Raw genomic sequence first — 12,327 nt, forward strand, 5'->3', positions numbered from 1 at the left:
AGTTACATCCGAACTCAGTGGAGGAAAAAAACAATCTAACAATGGAGCTGAGGCCCATGCGCACTATCGTCCAAGGGAGGAATCACCTATCTCGTGACTACAAAGACTTCTTCCAAGACGACAACAACATGCAATCATCCGAGCCCAACACTAGGTGGCGATCTAATGCAAAGTGTAGAACCTGCCGCTCATATGCCTTGAACATAGTGTTATTGTTTCAGAGGTAAGTATTTTATTGTGGAAGTTCGGTTTCCGTGGTTGGACTCGGTGGGGGGGGGGGGGGGGGGGGGGGGGGGGGTCTATCTCCCAGGTTCGAGGGTGCACTCTCGAAGCACCCTCAGCGGCACTATGCACCAGGGGTTGTTGCGGTTTGAGCAGAACCACTGGTCGTGGGAGTCCTAGTCTCTAGTTGAGCATGGGAGTCAGGTCCTCCGGGGTTTGAGGTTGCTGATCACAGGAGACCCCAGGGTTTTAGCAGGAGCAGGTTCAAGGATCGACAGGTCTATAGGGCTGGGGCTAAGCCAGTTGGCGTTGTCCTCTTGTTAGCAGCAGCACGGCAGGTCTTCTTGTTTCAAAATCGGGATCTGAGGAAGGAAGGTTACGGGTGCCCCTAAAGACTAAATTTAGGGGTGTTACAGGTAGGGCAAGGGCATGGACCAATAGGTCCCTGTCCTGGAGTTGGTACACCCCCTATCCTGCTCCTCTCCTGTGGAAGATGGGCAGGAGCCTATCTCTGATTGGGCAGGGCTCCCGATCCTCAAGATGGCCAGAGCCTGGAGTTGTACTTCACCTCGCCTCTCCCACCTGAGGGGTGGGGCTGGCAGAGGCTGGAACACCCCCTTTCCTCACTTAGGGTTTCCCACCAGTCTTCCCATCAGAGTGGGGGGTCAGAACCGGGGGAGGTTAGTTGCTGAGTACAGAAAGTGGCCTGGAGAAGCTCCCAAAAGGCGGCGTGCCTTTGAAGCTTCCCCTGCCCAACCTGGGGGAGGAGACCTAGCACCTCGTCCCAGGATGTGCATTGTTTCAGGCCCCCGAGAGCAACAAGCCCTCGACCCAGGGGTCCAGAAACATGTCTGGTGGTGGCAGCCTCAGTAGCCACGCAGTCAATACACTGGGAGTTGGTCGAGTTTCAGGGGGCATCTCTAGGATGCCCTCTGTCGTGCATTTGGCATTAAATCCCACACTGCAATCAGTGTGGGTTTAATGTGCTCAGAAGTTTGATACCAAACTTCTCAGTCTTCAGTGTAGCCATCATGGTGCTGTGGAGTTTGAAATGACTACCTGCCAGCACCATATACTTTTAATGGCATTACTGCACTAACAGTGCCCAGGAATGGCCTTGGGTACTGTAGGGGCACATGGTTCATGCACCTGTGCGCACACCACTTGCATAGGGCACGCAGCTAGAGGGGTGACTGAGGTATGCCAGGGCAGTGGGTTTGTGGGCATGGCACACAGGGATGTGTGCCATGTCGACTCTTTGTTTAGTTCTGCACCAGAACACTCAGCCTGCAAAGCAAAGGGGTCTTCCCTGGTCACAGTGCCCTGGGTACCTAGGTACCATTTACCAGGGGCTGACCGACGGTTTACCAGGGGCTGACCTGTGACCAGAGATGCCAATTTGGCTGTAGTTCTTGATATACCTGCTGGCAGCCCCAAACAGTACGGCGACGTATATTTACCACGCTGAGCTGGGAATGCCTTATCTGACAGACGATCAAAATGCAACCTGTGCTTTTGTGGTATAAAATATGGACCAGTACAGCCACCGGTCTTAACCGGGAAATAATCAACGATTGCCTTAATATGCAGCGGGCAAACCGCATCCCTTGGCTGAACCCTGTTAAAGATCTTGTGTCCAAGCCAGGCTCCTCGGAATATTTCAGTAATTCAGTGTCCATGGGATCCATTACCACGAAAGACCTCAAGACAGCTTGCGCAAAGCTCTTGGAGACAGATAGATTCCAAAGTAACAACAACAAAATCTCGGTCATAGAAAACCAACTGTTTCTGACGCAAGTAGAGATACAGCCATAACTAACGTTTACACAAGGGAGTTACGGAAGGATGTTACTGACACTATTTTGACTGGGCAATTGTCATACCATGGTCACATTCCTAACTGAACGACTGGTCGTGCACGTGCCCATCTGATGATCTATCTGCTCAGACCACTATTCACAATGATTTGTTGTACATTTTACTCCTTATTAAGGAAAAGGTGGATCCTGATTATTTTAAAAGTGCTAGGCCTTAGACTATGCCGACCAGCCTTCTGCAAATTACAACTTCTAGATGATGAAAGAGTCATCGATCACATAGCCAAGTTCTTGAAAGGAGTTCTGCGCTGTAGAAAACTATGTAAAGCTTCCCTCTATAAATCTACAAATCACTGCATGTCTTTTAATGTGCACTGGCTAATATTCTAAGTGTTGTGGCAGAAGTCATTACTAAAATGTAGGTAACAAATGAATTATAGCTTTTTTATGATTTATTGCACATTTTTAATGTGTTTTTTAAATGTTTTGTAATGTATTGTGCTTTTATAATTGACATTTTTTAATCAAACAAAGTTTTTTTGAAATTGATTATGATTATGAATCAAGATGCAAAGAAGAAAAACAGCATGAGGACATGGGGGCCATTGCCATCTGTAACCCAAGACATGTGCGCTTCTTTCGTGAAGAGGCATCAATCTCATTAAAACAATGGGCACTTGAAACACAACAAGCCAAACAGAAGAATGAGGAGAGGCACTGATAAGGGTCAAGGTAAGTGCCTCAGTAATCAAATTGTAAAAGGAGAGGCTTCATGGAGGCTCAGCGGAGTAACCAATGAATAGGGACACGAGGAATGCGTGGCAGGGTTTACCAGAGAAGTCACTTGCTGTAATAAAGATGGAAGGCAGGAATCTTTACCTAACAAATGATAGAGCTTTTGATGAATCTGCCACTTCGGGATCATGCAGAAATCGCTGGCTCTGCCCAAAATCCAAGCAGCGATGGGATAGCATTGGGAAAACATCCTCCTCCATCGAGTGCTTCAGTCGAGCAGCCTGCGGGGACAGCTGAGCCTCGCCCGTTTCTGTATCCCCTTGCCAGGTTTTAAAAGCAGGAAATGGTTCTAGAAAATACAAACAAGACAAGACCAATTGTAACATTTGGCAGGAATCACCACAAATGCAGAAGACGCAAACATAACCACAGATTCAACCAATGGAAAGCTACATGACATCAGCACTCATAAAAATGTACTGCACTATGAGAATCCCATAAAACCGAAGCCTCAAACCGCACACAGCACAACTTGCTCATCTTCCTCAAATAAGACTCAGGAAGCAAGATGTTCATACAGCTGGAAAGTCTTAATAAACAATAGGGAAATGTGGTGCCAAAGTGGAACTGCATCTCCTCGCTCAAGGCGGCCAGCCGTGTCTCCCCACCTACGGGATCACCATGTCTTACTCGTGCTACAGTCGCATATCACCCAAGGGCGGAGGCCATGCCGGGTTGAGCTTCTTCCAGGAGTCACCTGCTCTGATGCTCTGGTTTCAAGTTCTAGTCTTGAATCCTCACACCAGATGTTAATAACCTCTTTGTTGAGTAGTCTGCAGTATGTAAACAGTGCAAAGTCACTGTGTAACTTTTTTTCTAAAAAGATATTAAACTCCTTTAATGACCTACATGTCAGGCACAAGTTTCAACCAGAAGAAACCTAGGAACCAGTCTGCTGCTTTCCAGGAGTCTGCGAACGCTTCCCCAATATTAGAACATAAAATATCACCACTGTGGGCTCAACTGGCCTTTGTGATCTCAAAGACAACCCCAATCGTTCTGTACGGGCCAGACGTACTCCACCGTCGCATGGATTCTAATCACTTCCTCGATTATCTATCAAAGTACTAAACCAGGGGGTGCTATTCTAGTCTGCGTGCACCCCATCACTACCTCAACCATCTATCATCATAAAGTAATTACCCTGGGGGTGCTCTTCTAGTCGGCGTCCTCCCCATCACTACCTCAACCAGCTAACATCATAAAGTACTGACCCTGGGGGTACTCTTCTAGTCTGCGTGCTCCCCATCACTACCTCAACCAGCTAACATCATAAAGTACTGACCCTGGGGGTACTCTTCTAGTCTGCGTCCTCCCCATCACTTCCTCAATCATCTATCATCAAGTACTGACCCTGGGGGTACTCTTCTAGTCTGCGTCCTCCCCATCACTACCTCAACCAGCTAACATCATAAAGTACTGACCATGGGGGTACTCTTCTAGTCTGCGTCCTCCCCATCACTACCTCAACCATCTATCATCAAGTACTGACCCTGGGGGTACTCTTCTAGTCTGCGTGCTCCCCATCACTACCTCAACCAGCTAACATCATAAAGTACTGACCCTGGGGGTACTCTTCTAGTCTGCGTGCTCCCCATCACTACCTCAACCAGCCAACATCATAAAGTACTGACCCTGGGGGTACTCTTCTAGTCTGCGTCCTCCCCATCACTACCTCAACCATCTAACATCATAAAGTACTGACCCTGGGGGTGCTCTTCTAGTCTGCGTCCTCCCCATCACTACCTCAACCATCTATCATCAAGTACTGACCCTGGGGGTACTCTTCTAGTCTGCGTGCTCCCCATCACTACCTCAACCAGCTAACATCATAAAGTACTGACCCTGGGGGTGCTCTTCTAGTCTGCGTCCTCCCCATCACTACCTCAACCAGCCAACATCATAAAGTACTGACCCTGGGGGTACTCTTCTAGTCAGCGTCCTCCCCATCACTTCCTCAACCAGCCAACATCATAAAGTACTGACCCTGGGGGTGCTCTTCTAGTCTGCGTCCTCCCCATCACTACCTCAACCAGCCAACATCATAAAGTACTGACCCTGGGGGTGCTCTTCTAGTCTGCGTCCTCCCCATCACTTCCTCAACCAGCCAACATCATAAAGTACTGACCCTGGGGGTACTCTTCTAGTCTGCGTCCTCCCCATCACTTCCTCAATCATCTATCATAAAGTACTGACCCTGGGGGTACTCTTCTAGTCGGCGTCCTCCCCATCACTACCTCAACCAGCTAACATCATAAAGTACTGACCCTGGGGGTACTCTTCTAGTCTGCGTCCTCCCCATCACTTCCTCAATCATCTATCATCCAGTACTGACCCTGGGGGTACTCTTCTAGTCTGCGTCCTCCCCATCACTACCTCAACCAGCTAACATCATAAAGTACTGACCATGGGGGTACTCTTCTAGTCTGCGTCCTCCCCATCACTACCTCAACCATCTATCATCAAGTACTGACCCTGGGGGTACTCTTCTAGTCTGCGTGCTCCCCATCACTACCTCAACCAGCTAACATCATAAAGTACTGACCCTGGGGGTACTCTTCTAGTCTGCGTCCTCCCCATCACTACCTCAACCATCTAACATCATAAAGTACTGACCCTGGGGGTGCTCTTCTAGTCGGCGTCCTCCCCATCACTACCTTAACCAGCTATCATGAAGTACTGACCCTGGGGGTACTCTTCTTGTCTGCGTCGTCCCCATCACTTCCTCAACCAGCTAACATCATAAAGTACTGACCCTGGGGGTACTCTTCTAGTCGGCGTCCTCCCCATCACTACCTCAACCAGCTAACATCATAAAGTACTGACCCTGGGGGTACTCTTCTAGTCGACGTCCTCCCCATCACTACCTCAACCAGCTAACATCATAAAGTACTGACCCTGGGGGTACTCTTCTAGTCGGCGTCCTCCCCATCACTACCTCAACCAGCTAACATCATAAAGTACTGACCCTGGGGGTACTCTTCTAGTCGACGTCCTCCCCATCACTACCTCAACCAGCTAACATCATAAAGTACTGACCCTGGGGGTACTCTTCTAGTCGGCGTCCTCCCCATCACTACCTCAACCAGCTAACATCATAAAGTACTGACCCTGGGGGTACTCTTCTAGTCGGCGTCCTCCCCATCACTACCTCAACCATCTATCATAAAGTACTGACCCTGGGGGTACTCTTCTAGTCGGCGTCCTCCCCATCACTACCTCAACCAGCTAACATCATAAAGTACTGACCCTGGGGGTACTCTTCTAGTCTGCGTCCTCCCCATCACTACCTCAACCAGCTAACATCATAAAGTACTGACCCTGGGGGTACTCTTCTAGTCTGCGTCCTCCCCATCACTACCTCAACCAGCTAACATCATAAAGTACTGACCCTGGGGGTACTCTTCTAGTCTGCGTGCTCCCCATCACTACCTCAACCAGCCAACATCATAAAGTACTGACCCTGGGGGTACTCTTCTAGTCTGCGTCCTCCCCATCACTACCTCAACCATCTAACATCATAAAGTACTGACCCTGGGGGTGCTCTTCTAGTCTGCGTCCTCCCCATCACTACCTCAACCATCTATCATCAAGTACTGACCCTGGGGGTACTCTTCTAGTCTGCGTGCTCCCCATCACTACCTCAACCAGCTAACATCATAAAGTACTGACCCTGGGGGTGCTCTTCTAGTCTGCGTCCTCCCCATCACTACCTCAACCAGCCAACATCATAAAGTACTGACCCTGGGGGTACTCTTCTAGTCAGCGTCCTCCCCATCACTTCCTCAACCAGCCAACATCATAAAGTACTGACCCTGGGGGTGCTCTTCTAGTCTGCGTCCTCCCCATCACTACCTCAACCAGCCAACATCATAAAGTACTGACCCTGGGGGTGCTCTTCTAGTCTGCGTCCTCCCCATCACTTCCTCAACCAGCCAACATCATAAAGTACTGACCCTGGGGGTACTCTTCTAGTCTGCGTCCTCCCCATCACTTCCTCAATCATCTATCATAAAGTACTGACCCTGGGGGTACTCTTCTAGTCGGCGTCCTCCCCATCACTACCTCAACCAGCTAACATCATAAAGTACTGACCCTGGGGGTACTCTTCTAGTCTGCGTCCTCCCCATCACTTCCTCAATCATCTATCATCCAGTACTGACCCTGGGGGTACTCTTCTAGTCTGCGTCCTCCCCATCACTACCTCAACCAGCTAACATCATAAAGTACTGACCATGGGGGTACTCTTCTAGTCTGCGTCCTCCCCATCACTACCTCAACCATCTATCATCAAGTACTGACCCTGGGGGTACTCTTCTAGTCTGCGTGCTCCCCATCACTACCTCAACCAGCTAACATCATAAAGTACTGACCCTGGGGGTACTCTTCTAGTCTGCGTCCTCCCCATCACTACCTCAACCATCTAACATCATAAAGTACTGACCCTGGGGGTGCTCTTCTAGTCGGCGTCCTCCCCATCACTACCTTAACCAGCTATCATGAAGTACTGACCCTGGGGGTACTCTTCTTGTCTGCGTCGTCCCCATCACTTCCTCAACCAGCTAACATCATAAAGTACTGACCCTGGGGGTACTCTTCTAGTCGGCGTCCTCCCCATCACTACCTCAACCAGCTAACATCATAAAGTACTGACCCTGGGGGTACTCTTCTAGTCGACGTCCTCCCCATCACTACCTCAACCAGCTAACATCATAAAGTACTGACCCTGGGGGTACTCTTCTAGTCGGCGTCCTCCCCATCACTACCTCAACCAGCTAACATCATAAAGTACTGACCCTGGGGGTACTCTTCTAGTCGACGTCCTCCCCATCACTACCTCAACCAGCTAACATCATAAAGTACTGACCCTGGGGGTACTCTTCTAGTCGGCGTCCTCCCCATCACTACCTCAACCAGCTAACATCATAAAGTACTGACCCTGGGGGTACTCTTCTAGTCGGCGTCCTCCCCATCACTACCTCAACCATCTATCATAAAGTACTGACCCTGGGGGTACTCTTCTAGTCGGCGTCCTCCCCATCACTACCTCAACCAGCTAACATCATAAAGTACTGACCCTGGGGGTACTCTTCTAGTCTGCGTCCTCCCCATCACTACCTCAACCAGCTAACATCATAAAGTACTGACCCTGGGGGTACTCTTCTAGTCTGCGTCCTCCCCATCACTACCTCAACCAGCTAACATCATAAAGTACTGACCCTGGGAGTACTCTTCTAGTCTGCGTGCTCCCCATCACTACCTCAACCAGCTAACATCATAAAGTACTGACCCTGGGGGTACTCTTCTAGTCTGCGTGCTCCCCATCACTACCTCAACCAGCTAACATCATAAAGTACTGACCCTGGGGGTACTCTTCTAGTCGACGTCCTCCCCATCACTACCTCAACCATCTAACATCATAAAGTACTGACCCTGGGGGTACTCTTCTAGTCTGCGTCCTCCCCATCACTACCTCAACCAGCTAACATCATAAAGTACTGACCCTGGGGGTGCTCTTCTAGTCTGCGTCCTCCCCATCACTACCTCAACCAGCTAACATCATAAAGTACTGACCCTGGGGGTGCTCTTCTAGTCTGCGTCCTCCCCATCACTACCTCAACCAGCTAACATCATAAAGTACTGACCCTGGGGGTACTCTTCTAGTCTGCGTCCTCCCCATCACTACCTCAACCAGCTAACATCATAAAGTACTGACCGTGGGGGTACTCTTCTAGTCTGCGCCCTCCCCATCACTACCTCAACCAGCTAACATCATAAAGTACTGACCCTGGGGGTACTCTTCTAGTCTGCGTCCTCCCCATCACTTCCTCAATCATCTAACATCATAAAGTACTGAACCAGGGGGTACTCTTCTAGTCGGCGTCCTCCCCATCACTACCTCAACCAGCTAACATCATAAAGTACTGACCCTGGGGGTACTCTTCTAGTCGGCGTCCTCCCCATCACTACCTCAACCAGCTAACATCATAAAGTACTGACCCTGGGGGTACTCTTCTAGTCGGCGTCCTCCCCATCACTACCTCAACCAGCTAACATCATAAAGTACTGACCCTGGGGGTACTCTTCTAGTCGGCGTCCTCCCCATCACTACCTCAACCATCTATCATGAAGTACTGACCCTGGGGGTGCTCTTCTAGTCGGTGTCCTCCCCATCACTTCCTCAATTAAAAAAAAAAATTATTGTTTAAATGTTTTTATTATTTCAAATTCAATATTTAACAATGACACAGCACGTCGTCCCACATTTAGTCCAGTATAACAGATTAGATGCAATACACACAGTTATTTGAAAGTTTGGTTGGGGGTTCGTTTGTTCAAGGTCAGTCTACTGTAGATGACTGACAGTAAAATTTATTCAAAAGAGGTCAGTTCTTGGTTACAAGGGATCCAACAGGATGCCGCCTCGTAATTCTTCCAATGTGTGCGTAGGTTGTCTCCAACCCGGTCCCATATATACGAACCGAGTTTCAAGATCAGCGGTCTTCCGAGCGGCGTGTCGTATGGTAACGTCTGGGTCCTGACCTTGAACAAAAGGAATCGACAAACCGCTGACTGAGAAGAAATACGTATCGCTGCACAGTCCAAAAGCATTAGTAAATTACCGAGCCAAAGATCTCGGCTGGTTGACACCTACCAAATTCCGGGCAAAGAATACGTCCGCTTAGACTTTCAATTAACTACAAGCATTTTCAACTCTGAAGGCTCGTTACAAATACAATTGCCCTGAGGAAGCTCCCAGTGAGGGAGAGAAACACGTTGGCTGATGTTTTTTGACAAATGTGGAACTTTTTGAAAAACAAAAAAATTTGAATAAGTAAGATACTTTTTGCATACAAATACTACTCTTCTTTTCTTATTACGTGCACCCCCAACCAAACTTTCAAATATCTAAGTGATCTGAAGCTCTGTTGTGTCACTCAGCAGCTGACGCAGGGCAGGGGTTGTGTTCACGAAACTCTCCAACTCATTTGTTGAACTGGGACCAAGGTGCGGCATCTAAAGGCCCGCTGCCGCTTTCCTGCTTTTTGCAATACACACAGTTATCAGGTTTACACAGCCTTTTAGCCAACAACCCTACTTGGGCAGGCGGCACCTTTCAGCAAATCAGGGGGATAGGGGCCAGGGAACCACACAAATGAGCAAGCAGTCAGTTGAACCCAGTGCCGCATGAGGAGAAGAACCCTCTAAAGTTGAGCTTGCAGGTCTTTCCGTCGGCCCCAAGATCTTAGCAATCACCTTCCCCACACACCCCAGAGTCAGAACCACCCACCCCATGAGCCTCGCACAATACCAACACCTACCCATCACTGCACTATCACCCCCCAACATCACCCTACGAGATCATCAATGCCTCAGCCAATCCCCGCTGGCTCATGCACATTCTCCGGCCTTTCGACATTTAAGCCGTCCATCTTGACATCTGCGTTCCTTTCCTCAAGCTGCATGTAAGTGAGATAAAGACCCCAAAAGTTTTTTGGTCTACTTCTGGGGGGCAGAAGCTCACTATATACCTCCGACTGTGTGGAGCAGTAAATCATACCTCGGGACCATTGCCGCAGCGTCTGGGGAGGCCCCCTCATCCAATACAACGCCACTCGCCTTTTGGATACCAGTAGCCCCATATCAACCAATCTGCGCACCGCCTTGGGCAGCGCCTTGGTATATCCCAAGAGCGCCATCAGGGGGTCCAGTGTGAGACTCAGGTCGACCACTCTACTCAATTCCTCAAACACACTTTCCCAGTAAGTATGAACTCCCGGGCACGTCCATGCCAAGTGCATAAAGTCTGCTACTGGCGCATCACACCTCTCACACCTGGCATTGTCACATAAGCCGTATCAGCACAACCGTTCAGGAATATAGTAGATTCTGTTAAAAAACTTAAAATGCACTAATCTATGCCGTCCATGTAGTGACACTTTCCTAGTGTTAGTCAGCAATAAAACCACTTGTCATCTTCCAATTGTACTTTCAAGTCACGTTGCCATGCAAGTCTAGCTGCAGGGTATTTGTGGGATCTATGAGAAATTGCAATCTTACAGATAGACTTAATAAGCTTCCGGGGTGAAACGCTTTTGATAACATGCGTCAGCTCGAGAGCCTCCGCTGGCTCTTCCATGCTGTCACCCAATTGTGCTCTAAGCGCCCTACGGACTATATGGAATTGGAATCTAGTCAACAGGGAGGGTTCTTCTGTGTCGCCCCTCACCTGCTCCAACGTGCGTGCTACTCCATCGCGGAACAGATCACCAGCCACCCCAGCTTGAAGGTCACTTAATGCTTGTACGACACCCCGTTCAGTGCAGGGTCCTATCCATCTCATCCACTCTAAAGGCATGATCGGAGAGTAGAGCAATGCACCCTCCTGATTCTGTACAAGGCAATTCCACGCGTGCAGAGTAGTATTTATTGAATCTAAAATGCCCTTTCTACGATCCACAGGCTCCATAATAGTAGCTGGCAGTGGGATTGGATCAGCAAAGAGCCTCTCTAGTCGCAAATACGGGACATCTGCAGCACCGTGAATCCAGCTGCGCTCCCTGGGCCGCTCTGTAATACAATTAGAAATCGGGCACACCCAGACCCCTTGAATTATATGGCAGCACTAGCACTCCCCACTTCACCCTAGCCTGCCTTTCTCCCCATGCCAACTTGAACATCAATTGCCTTAGTTTATGAAAGAATATGCGCAGCAATACCAGCGGGATATTCGTGAAGAAAAACAAGAGGCGGGGCAGCACCACCATTTTCATAATGGAGATTCGCCCCATCAGAGACAATGGCAGATGGCACCACAAGTCAACCTCGTCTTCTAACCGAGAAATGGCCGTGCCATAATTTTCTCTTAAGACTATATCCGCATCTGTGTGTAGTCTCACGCCTAAATATCCAACAGAGTCCGTAGTCCACAATAATGGGTATTCCATGTCAAATTCTGTAGTGATTGGCGTCAATGGAAACACCAGAGATTTACCCCAGTTCACCCGAAGTCCAGACAATGCACCAAATCGGATTACCTCCCTAATGATCGGAGCTAAGTTGTTTTCCGGGTCCCTTACGTACAACAGTGTATCATCAGCGTATGTGGATACTACTATTCTGTACGCTGGAAATCCGATGCCTTCATTCCCATAATACTCCTTCAAAGCACAAGCCAATGGCTCCGCCACTAGAGCGTACACCAGTGGTGACAGCGGGCAGCCCTGTCTGGTACCTCTGGAGAGATTAAAAGGGGCCGTGACCGTATCCCCAAATCGCACCCTGGCCTTTGGCTTGTGATAGAGTGTCCCTAGCATTTGTAAATCCCCCTACCCCCCAGCCCCATTCTTTGCAGCACTCGCATTAAAAAGGACCATTCCACGGAATCGAACGCCTTTTCCATATCTAGGAAAAACTGCTACCGCCTTTTTGTCCTGTCGGGTATGCTGCATTACTCCAAAGATTGTACGGAGATTATATGTTAAATTCCTGG

The 12,327-nt window shown here is 49.1% G+C and overlaps 1 protein-coding gene across 4 annotated transcripts in view; it reads right to left on the reverse strand.

Annotated features, from left to right (window-relative positions):
- The window catches only part of FAM13B (family with sequence similarity 13 member B), a 476,175-nt gene that overhangs the window by 308,142 nt on the left and 155,706 nt on the right, over positions 1–12,327 (reverse strand). For all 4 annotated transcript variants that reach the window (XM_086942255.1, XM_086942256.1, XM_086942257.1 and 1 more), the window contains one exon: positions 2,919–3,123. In XM_086942255.1, the coding sequence (XP_086798381.1) occupies positions 2,919–3,123 (205 nt within the window). The remainder of the gene's footprint in view (positions 1–2,918; positions 3,124–12,327) is intronic.

Source organism: Lissotriton vulgaris, chromosome 10 (assembly GCF_964263255.1).
Source record: "Lissotriton vulgaris chromosome 10, aLisVul1.2, whole genome shotgun sequence".
Taxonomy (NCBI): domain Eukaryota; kingdom Metazoa; phylum Chordata; class Amphibia; order Caudata; family Salamandridae; genus Lissotriton; species Lissotriton vulgaris.